Below are 17,697 nucleotides of genomic sequence, written 5' to 3'. Positions count from 1 at the left end.
TCCCACATGCATACTACCTTTTGGTGTTTCAAATGTCTGCCTCCGCCTCTGCACAAACGAAATGTTATAAAGACTAGACTGCAATCAGTTAGAAAAAAAAAGTCAATTTCCAAAGGCAAAGCTTTGAAAGAAAGCCTGGAAAACTTTCAAAGATAACAAGTAAGTCTGGCTCACTGAAAACCAGACCTAAAGAAAAGAGGGCCTGCACTGTAGTTGACTGCTGTAAGCTCACTTCACAGTCTTACACTGTGGTGGTAAAACTGGATCCTCTGTGGTACCACAAACCAGCTAAAAATGTGGTTGCACAAACATTTCTCCCAAACAAGTCTAACGGCTTCAGATGTGCCAATTCCTTGACATTGTGCTGCACCTTTGTTTAGTTTGTTTTCCTGCTAGGGCTTGGAAAAGTCCCCGCAAAAAGTCATCTTTGGACTTTTGTGTTGCAGTGTTTTCATGCATTAACAGTTTGCCCGTCCTGTGTTTATGAGGACATTAGAACAATAGAAAATAAACAGAAAATAATGTTTGAATTGACCTGCTAAGAACTGATATGAATTACTAATGTACAGACAACACTGGATTTTACAGATCTGCCTAATAAAGTAGGAAGTGGTACACTTGAACTTGTAAAGACAATTCTTTAGAGGAGACCCTGGAACACTGAAAAGATGGTGATTTAAGCTGCCCTGTGCTTTTCTCACAACATAACACTGCATCTCTCTTAGATGAGGAGCTCATTCAGGTCCACGTTTGTCATGTCGAACACTAACAATAGCTTTAAATGTTACAAATAAATATTATGCTTATTATTTATTATTTATTATTTTTTTGTATTAATCTGATTTTTCTACTATTTGGGATTATTTTAACCTTATTCAAAAATCCTACTAATAATTAATACAATAAAAATGGATGGACTAACTTATGAAGCCCGAATATGTCTCAAACTAACATCTGAGCTGCTCTATGACCGTGATTAAGATCATGCGCAGCTCTGCGGTCTACAGCAGTGGTGTTGCAGCCCCGAGCACTGCCCGTGGTGTCTGTTTTCATACACACGTAGCTTTCTAAAATATACTCGTATCTAACGACGATCATGGTTTTATTTCGAAAAGCTGTCCCGGAAGTCTTAGGGTTTGCGTTGCACTTTGCTCGCGGAAGGAAACGAGTCGAAAACGAAAGTTGGAAGTGGTATAGTTTAGCTTAATCAGCGCGGCAGGCCGGTCGGCTTGTTTTCGTGTTAAAGTAACTGTGTGCTGCAACATTTAGCCGCCTAAGCTCCGTGCCGTGCCAGTCTGCTCCAACCACAAACATGGACCCGGACACGGAGGTCGAAAGGTGGGTGTTGTCATTATCTTCCCAGCTTGTGTGCGACTTCAGGAGAGAAGCAGTGTTTCCGACGGGACCTCGTAGTTTACTCTCCTTGTGCGCTACAGACCACTCAGCTCTGACTCAAGTGTTAACACGCATTTATTACTATCAGGTATGCAGCGAGCCCCCCCGTCACGCCTCTTCCTGCGTGACCTTTTCCCTGTCACAGCAGAGACAAGTGAAAAGAAAGAGCCCAGCTGTGTGGACACAGGGGGCAAGAGTTCAAGAAAGCGAGTGAAATCCGCGTTTACAGCGAGCGAGGAAAGTAAACGTCACGTCACTGTGACTGGCTGATGTTTCACGTTTCTGCTGTTAACTTCAGGGAGGCAGTTGTGGGCCAACCGCCATCTTTGCTGAAAACTAGTCTATGAATTTCCAGTCAGACTTCTTTTTCCTGCATGTGTCACTGTGTCATGGATCCAGTCATGGATCCAGGAGAGCTGTGAGTGCTCCAGAAACATGTTCACTGCTCCCTTTGTTGCACCTGGATGCACTGGGCCGTCCTTTGCAAAGGAACACAACTGTATGCTGTGCAGCACCGAACTAACAAAGTAGTGCACATCATGTTTCATGTTTCAATGCCATAAGCTACACATACATTTAGAATTTGAAAAAGCTGTTAAAGCTACTCTGAACATCCCTCTGCTCTCATACTGTCTGCTGTTCTTTACCATCCTGTTGGCTTTAGTATTACAGCCTTTAGCACCATCAGGAATTAATTTGTTTAAGTTGGAGCCAGTTGGGATGTGATGGAGCGAGTTTAGCTTCGGTCACAGAAATCTGAAACACAGAGGAGGAAAACATAAAGTGGCTGACGAGGGAGCCAATAATGTAGTAACGAAACAATAACGAGTAAGTGCAGGCGCGTCTTTCAGAAAGCAACGTGGCAATTCAGAAAAAAATGTTTACCTTTACACCTCTCTGTCACAGCCAGACAACCAAAACTTAATATGAGTGAATATATGTGAGAAGAATGATGTTTAAGAAACAGTCAGGTGCACACTAAAACTTTCTTTTCCTTCACCCAGCATTTTCCAGAGAGAGGATGAGGAGGACGAGGAGAAGGAGAAGTGGAAAAGGCCACCGTCCAGCTACGGTTCAATGAAGAGCGAGAGTGACGACATGGAGGACAACGTGGAGGAGAAGCAGGAAGCTGCAGACGTGGTAGCAAAACTACCTGAACCGAGAGCTCCCACAGGGACAGGGTACTTGGTCCTGAGTGTTTTATCTGATTTGAAGTTTCAGTCTGTAGACTTCTGCTCTTTGCTGTGTGTTTTTGGGACAGTTAGCCTGCCACCCTTAGTTCCAGTTAATTGCCCGTATTAAAAATGAAGCCTGTCCACTGTCTGAGCTGCAAGAAAGTTTGCACAGTCAGCACGATGCACAAGACAGTGCAGCTAAACACAGCTGATCCTGCTGTTAGGATTAGGCTTCAACTTCACTGTCATGTTTAAATACAGGCTAACGAAGTACAGAGTTTTTAAAAAATGTCGTGGATTGGACCTGCGCTGTTTCTATGCAGGGGGCGCTGCCACAAGCCATTCTGGATTTGTTCTTCAATGCTCAGCAACACAGAAGTGACAATAATTCTTTTTCTGCTTTTGAAAGCAGGGCAGTCATTTTACAGCAGCTCATCTGGTACATTTGAATATCCTGTTAGAGTTACAGAGGATGGCAGGTGTGGATGATATGAGCTGCTGCAGCCTGTTACAGCTTGTTGTTCTTCATACTGACCAGGATACAGATCAAGGATCGCTCCGACTCTCCAGAAACCCTGTACACCATGACCACGCAGCAGACCAGAGCGCCCGGAGCTGTGGTCATTGATACCAGGTGGCACGCGCGCGCACACACACGCACGCACGTATGCACGCACACACACACACACACACTGTTTCAGTTTAACATGACGATGGACCCGGGCTGGTTTGTCTTCTGTTTTTCAAACACATTAAACTTAAAAAAAACAAATGTTGTTGACAAACGTTATTATTAGAAGAGCCAAAGAGTGATATTTATAGAAATCCACCACACTTTGTTCACCAGTGTTGGGTCAGGCAGGATGCGTGCTGTGTAACCGTGTTTGCAGCAGTCTCTGACTCTACCCTGTGCTTCTGGTTGTCTCCCAGCTCTGTTGATCTGGACTTTTATGAAGATGATGAGGAAGAAGATGAGTATTTAATAACTAATTCTCCAGAACCGCCTGAGCCCATTGAACCAGATGATCCAATGCCTGACGAGAACAGCCAGCCCGGCAGGCTGCACCCAGAACAGGATCTGCCTCATGTCTTTAGGGTTGGTACAAAGCCTGTCTGTCTTTACTGAAGCTATCGCTTGGTGTCCACGCTAAAGACGTTTTCATTGAATAACACAGTGTAATCACCATTTTCTGTCCAAAGTGTTTGGAACTTGTTGCTGTCAGGAGGCTTTTCCTTCAGACGTCTGTCTGCATTTTCAGTGTGATGAAGATCAGTGCCACAATGACAAACAGCAGCCGTCATGTTTCCTCAGGTTATAAAGACGTTTTACATCTTGGCTGTGATTGGTCACAGCTGCAGGTGTGTGTGACAGCTGTCCCATACACACTGGGGCTGACACAGAGTCAGAGAAAGCTACAGATGAAGCTTCTCTGGATTAGTCAGAGGTCTGCGGGGCCAGAAAACCCTGAAACACCCAATCAGTCCATTTGAGACTTTTCCACTTGTTCTGCTGTTACTTCATCTTTCTGCCCAAAACACGCCTGAGAGTGAAGTCCTGCAGAGCAGGCTCCTGCAGTGGGCGCACACATGAAACATTCAGGGTGGAACAAATCCCGATAGTCCATTTGGCAGTCGAGGGACAAATTTCAGAGCAACTTTGCCGTTTTGTTACAAGTTTTATTGATAAATCATGTCCATGGGTTTGAGTACGTGAGCATTCAGCAAGACAAGACATCGTCTTAAGTTGTGTTTTCATAAGGTGCTCTTTATTTGTAGAATATTCAGAGCACCCTGACCAAGCTGTCCTGGGAAGAAATGATGAAATTCAAGTCGTGGTTTTATCAGTGGGAGGCTGACCTGAAGCTGAACCAGATGTACGATGGAGACATACTGGACTTTGTAGACCGGCTGTTGGAGGTCCTCGGTAAGGAAGCACAGCTGTGGCACCTACAGTGATGTGAAAAGTCTTTGCCTTCTTCCTGAGTTCCTATTATTTGGTGTGTTTGTCACACTTAAATGTTTCAACTCATCAAACAAGTTGAAATGTCAAACAGACAACACAAGTAAACTAAAGCAGCAGTTTCTAAATGAAGGAGTTTATGGGGAAAAATCCAAACCTGCGTGTGGAAAGGTGTTTCCCGGAGCCTAATCACTGGCTGGGCCACGCTTAGGAGCAACAGCTGCCAACCAGTCTTTTACAGCTGTGGGGGGATTTTGGTGTAAAAGTTTATTTCACAGCTGAAACAGTCGTTGCTGTGATGGACACTTGTGTCACACATTCTTATTGCTTTTATTTTGGATGCAAACTGTGCTCTGCAGGACAAGATCGAGCTCTGACTCGCACAATAACAAATCTGGAACATATCAACAAGAAGCCAGAAGCAGAGGAGCTGTCAAACATGTGTAAGAGAGGTGAGCGGACAGTGCGTGGGCTTTCAGGAGGTTTCAGCACCATCAGCAGAGTATGTTCATGTCTCTGTTTCAAGAAGGGTCAAAGTGCTTTTATGCCTCACGGCAAATGACATCCAATATCTGCGGGAACAGCTCTGGGAAGCCTCAATGGGATTACTTCAGAATCGCTGTGGTCGCTGTGTCAGAGATGAGACTGTTTAAGTCAGAGTGACAATATAATTGTTTTTGGCCATGGCTCAACAATTCATATACTAGCAGGGTTACTCATGTGTAAAATGAAACGACATTTTATATTTTCATGCCATTACAAAGCATCTGCTGCTCCAATCATCACAAATAAGAAAGTTGCTGTAGCTCGATGTGCAACTCTGATGCTCCTGCTGTCTGCCGACACTCGAACATCTATTCTCTGACCTCTGTCTCAGGGGTGTCCAACCCCAGGCCTCGAGGGCCGGTGTCCTGCAGGTTTTAGATGCGTCCTTGATCCAACACAGCTGATTTAAAGGCTAAATGACGACCTCAACATGTCTTGAAGTTCTCCAGAGGCCTGGGAATGAACTAATCATGTGATTCAGGTGTGCTGACCCAGGGTCAGATCTAAAACCTGCAGGACGCCGGCCCTCGAGGCCTGGGGTGGGACACCCCTGCTCTGTCTGCAAGCTTCTTGACTTGTAAATAGATTGTGTGACGTCCTGGATTTAACCTCTTACTTCCCCTGTAGGCGATGTGTTGTTGAATGATGATGAATGATCTCATTTTAGCTCTCAGAATTTAGACAACACGTACCTGAAGGACTGAATGTTTCTTTCTTTCCTACATGTCATTTTCTCACTTTGCTCCATATCTTTTCCGACACAGCGTTGATGCGTTTCCGCTTGCAGCAGGCTTTATTCAGAGACCATCAAGTCATCCGGGAGGGAGTCATTCAAGCTGGGAAGCAGAACTTTCTAGACAAGGTCTTTGTGGAGCCGGAGATTTCCACCTCTGGTTGTGGAGGAATTTATCCCACCCATGATTTACGACCACCTGCGTCCCCTGTCCCGGTCCCCAGCCCTGACACCTTTGTTGGACTGAACAATTTGATCCGACTAAAGAAAGATGACGGCACTCCGGTGAGGACGCTGGTGACCACAGGGCTTCCAGGAGTTGGCATGAGTGTGTGTGTGGGAAAATTCTGCCTGGATTGGGCCGAACAACGGGCCAATAAGGTGAGATGTTTACAAATCACAGCTTCAGTAAAGCCACAGCAGGGTGTGTTCTGGGCTGGTCCTGAGTGGGGAGGTCTGAGTTCTCTGAGCCTTTATGCTTTACATTCTGCGTATCCTGACCCAATGAGCGCCTCAGGCCAGTCCTGACAAGAAAAAGCGTTCGGGTTGGACCCTGCTGTGGATAAACACGTGGTTATACCGTCACTCCAGCAGGAGCTCACTGTTTGAACTATTTTCCAGTCTCGTGCACTTGATACATGAAGAGCGTTAGCAGTTACTTTGAAAGAACACAGAAATCCCAGCAGCTTCACTCGGTCTGTTTCACTCTGATAACAGCTGTAAGGGGAATGAACTTTTTGTATATGTCATCCATCCATTCATCCTCCTGAATGCTGGGTTAGGGGCTGTAATTAGCTCGTTCCATAAATGAAAGCCAGTGTGAGTTCTAGATGTGTTTGATATTTGGAATTACACAATATTTTGTCTACATTTCCCTTTTTATCATCTTATATACTGTGTGAAGCCTGAGCACTGCAGTAGCACACAGCGTAGTTGGTTTGATTCGCCAGTATTTGGTTTTCCAGCTGCAGCAGAGACGAGCTGTGCTACTGTTCCTGTGTTTCGCTCATTACCAAAAGCTTTTCTGTTGTTCTTTCTATCCAGGATATCCAGTTTGTCATCAAACTTTCATTCAGATCTTTGTGGGTCCTGCGAAACAAACACCTCCCTCCTTCTCAGACGATGTCCATCATGGAAATCATTGAATATTTTTATTCTGACTGCAAAGACGTAAAGCCTTTCCTGGAGGAGGACGAATGTAAATTTCTCATCATAATGGACTCATTTGATCGTTACCAGAGTTCTTTGGACTGGGAGGTAAACCCATCCATTCACATACTTTGATGTCTGACTTATTAACATCATTGGCTCAAGTCACATAAAGGAAACAAACACACTTGGATATTTAAAGATTTGAGTGAAAACCCTTTTTATTCTGTGAGACTAACTTCCTGTTCTCAGACTAACTAAACAGAACAGCAGCAGCACCTCCTTCCAACCACACAACAAGCTGCACACTCATCAAACCATCTTTGATATGTAGTGTCAGTGTAACACATCTTCATCTCGTTCCCACAACGTCACCGGCATCATTCACAGCAGAGCTGTTCTGCTTCTAAAACAGCATCATGTTCCCCACAGAGGACGATGCTTGAGCAGTGGCATTGTGTGTGCTAGGAGCACATGGCGTTGTTTTTGCAATGATATCCTGACATGACACAGCTATATTAACCTACTGACCTGAGCTCTGTCACTGGGACCTGATGAATGTAAAAACTAAGAATTTTGTGATTTTTTTTTTTTTTTTTCTTTCTTACCTGATTTTTGTTTCTGAGAAAAATCAGATCCACACACGAGGACATTCGTTTTACATTTGGATAGAACAGTGGCAGCATAACGTCCCTGTAAGTGGATATCAGGCCCAACATTCAGTGTTGTGGTCTGGACAAACCAAAATTCAATGTGCAAGAAACCACACATTTCTAAAGGAAATGTGATGTCCACACATGTGGAGGTCAGGTCCTAGGAGGTTAAATGAAGATGGAGTAAAGTACTTGTGACGATCTTGTTTGTAACTGAGCAGGTTTAGCCAGCAGGAATAAACCTGGCTGCTAAGATAAGTGGCTGACTCAATCAGACGCATTTCTGTCTGTTTCCTTTTTCTGTCTCCAGAATGCTCCAGTCATACATGACAACGACACTCCGGCACATCCTGACGTCCTGGTAGTAAACATCATCAGAGGCACTGTGCTCCGCGGCGCCCGCCTCTGGATCCTGGGCAGACGGGGGGCTGTCTCACAGATACCTTCCAAGTTCATCGATGCGGTCACAGAAATCCAGGGCTTCAAGTATGGCGGCTGATTCTTTCTGACGTCTGTGTGCACGTGATTTAGTTTCAGTGCTGTGAGTTAATCCGTTTGCCCCCTTTGTCCGCAGCGATGACATGAAAGAGTCCTACCTGAAGAATCGCTGGCAGAGCGATACGGATCTGGGAGCAAAGATCTTGTCTCATTTTAAGCGCCTCCCCACACTTGTCATGGCCGCTCGCCACCCGTTTGTGTGCTGGATGGTGGCCACGGTGTTCGAGCGTTGCTACCGTTACCGGGGCTACGGGAAGGATCCTCCCAGACTGACGCCGTTCTACGTCAACATTTTGATGGTCCAGATGAATCGCAGGCTGCAGTTTTACTATGACAGGAGGGAAAATGAGCTGGTAACGTGTCTGTGTTTCATTTCCAAACAGCTTCCAGTCCTGCTGCAAACTACTGCTGCTCTAGTTTGCTAGCTTTAGGAGAGAAAGAGCGGCTTTGTCCACAGTGTGTATTACACGAGTTTCTGAAGTGATGTCACAGAGGATGCATCCATCTTTTATATACTGTCTTTGTTTTTAAACTGGCCAAGTTACAGCCTTAGTATGACTTTGATGGGTCATATACTGTCTATACTGTCGGTAACTGAGTGTTAATGTATGACTGTCGGGTGTACGCTGCAGTCCCAAAGCAGCAGAGTGGATGACATCGCAGCTGCTGTGAAAAGAAGAGCTGTTGAAACAGAAAAGTCCAGATGTGGCCCAGCTTTAAAGGAGCAATAAATCAAACACAGTCAAATCCCAGTTTATTTCCATTAAGACCGATGAACAGGCATTTGCCCTGGAACTGCAAAGCTTATGTTCGGTGTCAGAGCTTTGTTTTTATCTTCTTGTGTTCTTTGCACTCAGAAATGGTCCACTGATGATAAAAACCTGGTGGTACAGTTGGGAAGGATGGCCTTGAAAATGCTGGAGAAGGATACCAGCGTGTTCTATGAAGACGATCTGAAGGAGTACAGCCTGAATTTGAACGAGGTGGCCGTGTTTTGCGGCATGTGCACTGCGCTCCCCGCCCCAGCTGCCAATGGGAGGACAGTGTACTCCTTTATCCACTTCACCTTCCAGGTAAACATGTTCGTGCTTATTCTTTTCAAACAGACCTGACATAAGCTCTCTTCACAGGTTCCTGTTGCTCGGACATCAACCTTCCCATAAACTTTACTGTCTAAGGTTACGTTCACACTGCAGGCGAAAGCGCATCAAATCTGACTTTTCTGACCCTATGCGACCCATATCCCATCATGGTATGACAGTGTGAACGGCACAAATCCGATCTGGGTCACTTTCGTATGTGGTACTGAATCCAATACATATCTGATGTTTTAGAAAGCGACTGTTGTTTGAATGGTCATGTTGCATTAAATCCGTCTTTTACGTCACTGACACAAGACAGACGCCAATTATCAGCGCCGGAGAAGACAAACGAGAAAGCATGGCGGCCATTGTTAAAGCACAGGCCCTCTCTGTTTTCTCAGTGTCCTTCTTTCTCTAATTAATTCGTCAAAATTATGTCAGTTACGACTGTGCAGAAATTGATAGACTGCTGCAACAACACCTACTTGCTCTGTAGCCGCCATTTTTACTTCCATAAACGGAGCACGTTGTGTGTGACGTCTAAGGAACTTGGAAAGAAAAGCGTCTGGACTTCTTTGAGTTGCTTGAAGACGTTTCACCTCTCATCCGAGAAGCTTCTTCAGTTCTAAGGGTCAATGGTGGGGAGTCCCAGATTTAAAGACAGGCCTGTTGCGTCTGTCTTTCTTATCCTCCCTCGCTGGTGTGGGACTCTCTGGGACTCCCCACCATTGACCCTTAGAACTGAAGAAGCTTGTCGGATGAGAGGTGAAACGTCTTCAAGCAACTCAAAGAAGTCCAGACGCTTTTCTTTCCAAGCTCCTTAGACTACGATGACCTGGATGACTGAGAACCTTCACAGACATATTGTGTGTGACGTCTTCTTTTGCACATGCGGGCTGCTTTGAGGGCCGTGAACTGTTCACAGTAGAGCATGTTTGCTGTCACATTTTATTTGTAATGTGAACAACCAGACAGAAAAAAAAATCAGATTTGATCAAAAAAAATTGAGCATTAAGACCTGCAGTGTGAACGTAGCCTTTGACTCCATAAAGGTAGTGAAGCTAGCACAACTCAAGCTGCATTGCATCTTACACACTAACACGCCTTCTAGTATATCAAACATACACTTCACATGTAGGGATCTGTTGAAGCTGCAGACTTTCCCATCTCTCCCTCTGTTTCAGCTACCCTAGCATCCTTGTGTAGATTTTTTATTTTCTGTTTGTTTCTGTTTAATTTATATCATATTTGCAGGGAGTGGTTAGCAGAGCATTAGATCTGAACTTGGGGGTTAGCATCTTTCCCGAGGCATTTGGGATGCAGCCTGGAGCAGCCAGGGATCAACCCACCCACCACAGAAACAGTGTTTGGTTCAGCTTTCACAGCCCCGCTGTTTCACTGATTTTTTTTGTGCAATTTTGCATTTTTTATTTTTTACAGCGCATTGTGTTCTGCGTCCTGATTGGCTGCAGGCCACTGTTAATCAATCTCGTGCCGTGTCTCCTGTACAGTACAGAATGTGGTCAGCTTGTCAAATTTATATAAATCTTTGATCGCTAGCAGTGTGACTCTGAAGTGCTGCACTGTATGTTTGTAGGTTTGCTCCAACAAACACTGTCGACGAAACGTTTTGCGCCCTGAAAGGCAGCCGCGGGTGTGTTTGGTTTCATTCTATAATACTGGACTTATTTTCCTACCAAGGTTTGAACTGTAAGCGTTTAAACAAGAGAGAAAAGTGTGAAAATGTTCGTGTCTGTCTGAGTGTGTAAAGTGTGTAGTGAGGGGTTTTACAGCCTTCAAACATCTATAATAATTGTAAAAAAATAAAACTGGCTACTTCGTGGATTTCTCCTATCGCGGGTTACTCTTAGAACGTAACTCCCGCGATAAACGAGGAGCCACTGTAATCAACTGTTTCTTGTGACATACACAAAAATGTGAAAAACTTGTATGTTGTAGAGATCACGCTTTAAGAAGCTCTATCTTCCTTCTTGCAGGAGTTCATGGCTGCTTTGTATGTCTTCACAATGTTTCGCACAGAGGAGAAGAACGTCCTGGACTCTGGGATCTTGCACATGCCCAAGATCTTTGCATCCAAAGAACAAACCAAGTCCATCGCAGGCCTGATCCAGTGTGCGTTGGTGCGAACCTTTAACCACCCACTGGGTCACTTTGACATGTTCCTGCGCTTTCTGTGTGGCCTGCTTTCTCCAGACTGCCATGACAATCAGCTCTGCGGCTACCTCTTCCGCCAGAACGCCCCTAAGGTAGGAGGGCTGGATCAAGCACGGCGGCTGCTGGAGCAGACCATACAGAAGGCTCCACCTGAAAGGGTGGATAACGTGAGGGAGTGCCTTAGAGAGATGACACAGAGCGATGAGTGATTCAACTCTGCGTGGTTTCATGAAAACTTGACATAAATGTAATGAACATTAAAGTTTTTGTTGTTTGGAGTACAACATCAAAGATGATGATCCTTTTACCGTTGTACCAGACAAAATCACGTTTTTATGCATTCCAGCAGAGGAGACTTGCAGTACTGCTTTATATTTATAAAGTCTTACACAGAGCACTAATAAAAATGTATTCACACAATGTCTTTACTTCATTTAGTCGCCATTTTTCAGCATCTGTTGTCTTTATTTCCCTCCAGCTTAATGTAAGGGAGCCGATATTAATTTACAGACGAGTGAAATAGAAACTAAATGCGTGTCATGCACTGAACAAACTTCCACGAAAAGAATGAAAGATTGTTTCAGTTTTATTAATAGAGCACCAGTTCACAACAACAAAAAACACACAAGCTATGAGAGAGAAGACAAAAGTTTATGACATGAAATTGCTTAGAAGGGCTCAAGAAGATGTGGAGGATGAAGCTCCCGGTGGTCCCAGTGATAATCGGAGTCCTCCCAGTCTCTGAAGAGCGCAGTCCTAGGAACAGCCAAGGTGTTGCGCAGGACCCTCAAGGCCTCTGGTAGAGGACCCGGGCTGGAAGGATGGATCGGCGGGAGGGGGATATCTATTATGTTACACAGATTGCCGATAACAAAGGTCCTGTTGGACCCGCTCTGAGCGCTGATTACTCGTTTAAAAGCAAAGCACTGGTAACCGTGCTACAGAACAAGGCTAGGTCAGGTTAGCAGGATCAGCGGTGCTCTGCGGGTGTGCCAACCTAACGTCTCCAAATTCTGGAGAAGTTACGCCCACATGTGAGCTTTACTGCTGTGCCCGACTTTCCTTCGTCTCAGTTCACGCAGCACAGCCGTCGTCTTATTCCAAAGGTGAGTGACATTCAGCCCACTTTACCGTCAGCTTTGTTCATGCGCCGCTTTCATTTGTTTGTGGCAGCGTGATTTACTCTCTCGAGAGGGACGCAAAAAGCCGCCAGGTCAGTTCTCGGAACTATGTTTCTGCGGGGAAACTCATTTTAACGGGGCCCAAAGAAGTAAACGCTTTACAACATGTACGACTGTCTTAAACGTTGACTAATAAAGTTTGGTTTTGAAATGTAGCCTGTTGGTTTCCCTGCTGGAGCGCAGGGTGGCGCATGTCTGAATCTGTCTGTCTGCAGATGTCTCTGAGTGAGAAAAGCGACGAGGAGCTCGGCAGCTTGCTCTTTCAGTATGGCATCAAACACGGACCCATCGTGGGTAAGTACACACACAGGGATCGCAGTTTTGCGCCGTGAAGTGTTTTCCACACACGCAGATTATCCACGTGAGCGCTGTTCTGCATCTGAAACATGAGGAAAATGTTGCGGGAAACTTCCTTCACACTGGAAGTTTATAACGCGAGGCTACCGCTACGTCAGGTCTGGCTTGGTATATGTGGACAGTATGTGGAAACTGCTTACACTGCATCATAAAAATGGATCCACGTGACATTAAAATCATTCATTACAAAAGGTCATGTGAACCCAAAAACTGCTTTTAATTCATTCCAGCATTTATTTAAATAAGTGTCTGTCCTTTGTTCACATACTGAAGAAGTGTTTTTGTGTGAACACAGACTCCACTCGGCATCTGTATGAGAGGAAGCTTGAAAAGGCGATGAAGCAGGCTTCAGTGAAGACGTCCTCTGATAAGACCTACTACAGAGAGGAAGGTAGGAAGCAGCCTGAGGTAGAAGCCGTCAGTGTTTCAGTCAGAGTGAAGAATACTAAGGATCGGGCTCATTTAGCTCCAATCTTAAACACACAAACGGTGATTGGGTAAAGTCAGGAGACTGTGGTGTTTGGTGGTGAACTGTAACTCTCTTCCCTTCATAGTTGTGAATTTGAAGTTTAAATCCGTTAGTGTTATGGAAACAGCAGCAGTGATGATAACTGGTCTGTATGAAGAGGTCAGCCCCAGCAGCTCGCTCTCAGGCTCACTCTGCTCCTCCTGTTTCTGTCCTCTGATCAGATTTGGAGGTGTAACTTTGAGGTAATAGTTGATGATTTGTGTTTCGTGTTGTTTTTTTACAGAGGAGGAAGTTACCTACATCACATACCAGAGTGCAGTGAGTCCTGATTGTCTGCCTACCCCTTTGTTTTTGTGCCAACTCCTCTACTCTGGAAAAAGACAATAATCTTACAATTACTCCTGCTTTCATTTCGACAGGCTACACGTAAGCGCTCTGCCAACATGTGAGTACTGCTATAACCCACACAGAACATCACAAGGCACATTAAAGACACTCGTGCAACACGACATCCTGATTAACCTGTTAGCAGAAAAAGAGCAGCAACCTGTTCTGTCGAGACCTGCGAGGCTGAGGTGTTGAGGGTTTATTTAGATCATCACCTGCAAAGTACGTTTACCTTGATTATAATGTGACTCTTTAATGATCTCATGGAGGCCTGTCTTCATTGTCCCCACAAACAACACTAGTGACACTATTTCAGCAGCAAACGCACGGCTGAGGAGAGGTTAGAGCCACGGTGTCCAGCACCAGGCCTCGAGGGTCAGGGTCCTGCAGGTTTCAGATGTGTCCTTGATCCATCACTGCTGATTGAAATGGCTAAATGACCTCCTCAACATGTCTCGAGGTTCTCCAGAGGCCTGGTAATAAACTAATCAGGTGTGCTGACCCAGGGTGAGATCTAAAACCTGCAGGACACCGGCCCTCCAGGCCTGGAGTTGGACATCCCTGGGTTAGAGCATCTGGATGAGGCTCTAATTTAAGATCCTCTCGTCCTCTGAGACAATGATGGATCGATGAAGCCGCTCCGCTGACACGTGCATTTCAAACATGGTGCATGTGTGTGCATGCACAAATGTGGACATGAAACTATAGTGAAGCAGATTAAACAGAACATGAATCTCATAAAAATGATAGTGTGGGTTTGTGGCATTCATGGGTAAACAACATTCACCTTGACTGGCGAGATACTGGTGGTTCTCGATGCACCACTCTCTCTACTAACCATTTAGAAACACCAGTTGAAACCTGCCAACAACCACCAGACTGGTTTACAAACAACTAATACCCAGTTAGCAAACATCGTTCCATTCAGTGTTAACTGCAAAAAGAAGTTAAATGTTGTTTACTTAACTGACAGCACACCGCTCCGGTTGGATAGTCTTAAAGCTGATTATATTGCACCGCCCACATACAACACTGTGCTTTTATTTCCTCTATGAAATTCTCCCAAACTGCACTGGTGTTATCACACCTCATCTGTGTTATGGTCCACACTACCATGGAAGTAAAACTGAAAGGGCAGATTGTTGTTGTTTACCCAGATGTCAGTCAGAACTCTGCAGAGTCACATTTCTTAGTACAGTGTTGTGATTTACACTGTAAGATGATAGGTTGGATTTTCTAGTATTTACACTAACGTTATATTAATCTGTGCAACGTTTTCCTTTATCTCTTGTTGTGTGTACACCAACCAATCGTGTGCTTTGTAACTCACTACACACATGCTATTCAGCCAATCAAATCATTGACATGTGAAAATGGGAGAACTCCAGGAGGTGACGAGGGAAGCAGAGAGATGGTTTACATGTGAAACTCAAACTGCAGCATTTCATTATTTTAACTTGCTGATGCTGATGCAGCTGCCACGGTACTTACTGCCATTTGTTCCACGTGAGGGACTTTATCACGTTCTTGACCTTTGTTTGAGGATATTTTATTTAATTGGACTTGATAACATTTTAATACCCAGCCATCCTTAAACCAAAAAGTGCATGCAGCTAACTACCAGTGCAAATCTGTTATGTGTGTTAATAAAATCCACTGTTCTTGTCAGCTCAGTCATAATGGTGATGACACGTTGATGGTAAACCCTGGGGTAACTTTACCTAAAATGTATCATAAATGTAGTGCAGTGAAACAAACCCAGTGCTGGCTTGAACATTAAGTATTGAACTGTGTGTTTCCTGCACACAGGGTGAAGCGAAGCACTGAGCAACATGGAGTGGAGGGACCAGACGCTGACACAGAGTGAATCCTGCAGTATGAAGCAGTCACATGTTTGAGCTCGTGAGTTTATAGCCGGATCTAACCCACCTCTTCTCCTTTGTGTCTCAGGGCTGCCGTGCAGGTCACCTACAGCTCCACCAATCACACCTCTGTACGATCAGGGGAGCCCACTGGAGACAAGTCCACAGGAAGCCTGTGGAAGATGATTCTGGTGCTGCTGCCTTTAGCTGTGTTATCGGCTGTGTGCTACTACGCCTACGCCTACATCGTGTGATGAACAGTGGAAGTTGTTCATTCGGGAATCATCTTCCTTTGGATGGAAGGATTGTTCCATCGATGTCACATCGAGACTCTATTTTTGAGCTTCACCACTTTTTACTTGGACTCTGCTACAGTAGCTTCAGATTCTGCTGTCCAACTTTAAAGCCAAAGCTTCTAGTGACCAGCCAGTATTGATTTTGTACACCTGTAATACTGTTGAAAATAATACTTATTTATCTGTTACTGGCCTTTGGTGCAGCTCCCCAGTTCATCTTCTGTCTGAAACATCTGTTTTAGCTCCTCTAACATTAAAGCCATCCATTTGTCCTTTTTCTTATCTAATTCAGGGTCAAATGTAATTGTTTTATTACAGTTTTAAGCAGTGTCCTTTTTTATTATTTTCTATTTACCCGAGTTTTGAGATGTACTTAATCATGTAGCATCAGAGAAAGAAAACCGAAGAAGATTCAAAACACCGGACTCACACTGACTCGTTGTGTCCACAGTGAAAGTACACGAGTTGATTACAGCGCTGTGTAACAAGTTTACACCTGCCTCTGTCCAGCTTATCCAAACCTGCTCCATAGGATTTAAAATGTTACTTTGTCCTATAATGACTCAAGAATGAAATGCTGTCTTCCTGCTGTTCTGTAAAGTATCACTCCTAAACAGTGTGCGTCAGTGTAACAGTGTGTAATAACAATAATACAGTTTCTTAAGTCACTGTAAAGCAGAAAGAATTACACTCTTAATAAAATGTCACTGACAAGAAATGTAACGAGGCAAATTATTAAAGGTATTTTTTGTAAAAATAAAAAAAAAGAAAATGTAATGAAGACATTTTACGAGAAACCGTATGTCCGCATATCTGACATCATTTTTGTTGCCATGTTGAAAGACCTTAGTGATCTAATGTTTCCATGTTCTTCTGGCTAGAAACAGCAGCAGGCTAAGAATGACAGTAACGTGGATTCTGTGTTATGGTCAATGAGCTGGACTGTTACTGGAATGTCTCAGCAGATGGGATGCTGCGCTAACACACTGACCACGATGTGGTTTAAAGTACTGTGTACCAGCACACCCTGCTTGGGCCCTTCTGGATCTGAAAAATGAAGCCAAATTAAGAAATGCCAAAAAACTGCAGGACCTCTAAGTGCTGCTTAGAGGTCTGCAAACATGCAAACACGTTTTAACGTCCAGCTGTATAGCATAAAAAGCATGTTTGCAAACCATTTTGGCCTGTGTTAATAGTTTTGATCTTTATTTAAAAAGAGAGAGTAGGGTCATTTCTTTTAATCTTTCCTCCACCTGATTAATTGAATTAGGGTACGGCTGCTGTGATAGGTGTCCCAGCCTTCTCACTGTGTGCACACTGCTGGGGCCTGGTGGACTATTTTTACTGAACTGTACCCATAAAACTATGGTCTGCTGTATGGTACAGACCACTGGGGAGTAAAAAGCTCACCAACACTCATGGTATTAGTCCAGGGGTCTCCTACTCCAGTCCTCGAGGGCCGGTGTCCTGCAGGTTTTAGATCTCACCCTTGGTCACCACACCTGAATCCAATGATTGTTTCATTCCCAGGCCTCCGGAGAACTTCAGGACAAGTTGAGGAGGTCATTTAGCCTTTAAATCAGCTGTGTTGGATCAAGGACACATCTAAAACCTGCAGGACACCGGTCCTCGAGGCCTGGAGTTCCCCACCACAGCGTTCTGCTCTACAAGCCACCTCAGCCTTTTGTCTACTGCCTCTGAAAGATGGCGCCATTGAGCCAGTAAACTTCTACAGATACATGAATAATAAATACATTGCATCATTTCAGTGCATTAATG

At 44.6% G+C, this 17,697-nt stretch overlaps 2 protein-coding genes across 3 annotated transcripts; both read left to right on the top strand.

Moving 5' to 3' along the window:
- Nucleotides 1-1,188: 1,188 nt before the first annotated feature.
- nlrc3l (NLR family, CARD domain containing 3-like) lies at nt 1,189-11,777 on the top strand. The gene is made up of 12 exons (XM_085344422.1): nt 1,189-1,338; nt 2,400-2,576; nt 3,109-3,204; nt 3,501-3,666; nt 4,347-4,494; nt 4,890-4,982; nt 5,841-6,190; nt 6,854-7,066; nt 7,922-8,097; nt 8,186-8,462; nt 8,967-9,182; nt 11,189-11,777. Exons 1-12 carry the CDS (start codon nt 1,313-1,315, stop codon nt 11,573-11,575), a joined length of 2,325 nt encoding a protein of 774 aa, XP_085200548.1. The 5' UTR covers nt 1,189-1,312; the 3' UTR covers nt 11,576-11,777.
- A 576-nt stretch (nt 11,778-12,353) lies between these two features.
- emd (emerin) lies at nt 12,354-16,519 on the top strand. 2 transcript variants are annotated; one of them, XM_085345282.1, is made up of 7 exons: nt 12,354-12,472; nt 12,763-12,841; nt 13,200-13,295; nt 13,657-13,691; nt 13,793-13,818; nt 15,570-15,623; nt 15,711-16,519. In XM_085345282.1, exons 2-7 carry the CDS (start codon nt 12,763-12,765, stop codon nt 15,874-15,876), a joined length of 456 nt encoding a protein of 151 aa, XP_085201408.1. In that variant the 5' UTR covers nt 12,354-12,472; the 3' UTR covers nt 15,877-16,519. The 2 variants fall into 2 exon arrangements, with proteins under 2 accessions (XP_085201408.1, XP_085201407.1); XM_085345281.1 differs by lacking the exon at nt 12,354-12,472 and having other exon boundaries at nt 12,739-12,841.
- Nucleotides 16,520-17,697: the final 1,178 nt, after the last annotated feature.

This window comes from Diplotaxodon limnothrissa, linkage group LG20 (genome assembly GCF_057381915.1).
Source record: "Diplotaxodon limnothrissa isolate DT_005_m linkage group LG20, D_limnothrissa_male_GT1.1, whole genome shotgun sequence".
NCBI classification, from domain to species: domain Eukaryota; kingdom Metazoa; phylum Chordata; class Actinopteri; order Cichliformes; family Cichlidae; genus Diplotaxodon; species Diplotaxodon limnothrissa.
Note: the sequence above shows the minus strand (reverse complement) of the source record. Positions and strands in the feature narration are given on the sequence as shown.

Excerpts from the sequence above, each read along its gene's own strand:
- nlrc3l (XM_085344422.1), top strand. The coding sequence starts at position 1,313 with ATGGACCCGGACACGGAGGTCGAAAG. Across the intron at positions 3,667-4,346 it reads ATCTGCCTCATGTCTTTAGG|AATATTCAGAGCACCCTGAC; the intron begins GTTGGTACAAAG and ends CTTTATTTGTAG. Across the intron at positions 8,098-8,185 it reads ACAGAAATCCAGGGCTTCAA|CGATGACATGAAAGAGTCCT; the intron begins GTATGGCGGCTG and ends CTTTGTCCGCAG.
- emd (XM_085345281.1), top strand. The coding sequence starts at position 12,739 with ATGTCTGAATCTGTCTGTCTGCAGATGTCTCTGAGTGAGAAAAGCGAC. Across the intron at positions 13,296-13,656 it reads GACCTACTACAGAGAGGAAG|AGGAGGAAGTTACCTACATC; the intron begins GTAGGAAGCAGC and ends GTTTTTTTACAG. Across the intron at positions 13,692-13,792 it reads ACATCACATACCAGAGTGCA|GCTACACGTAAGCGCTCTGC; the intron begins GTGAGTCCTGAT and ends TCATTTCGACAG.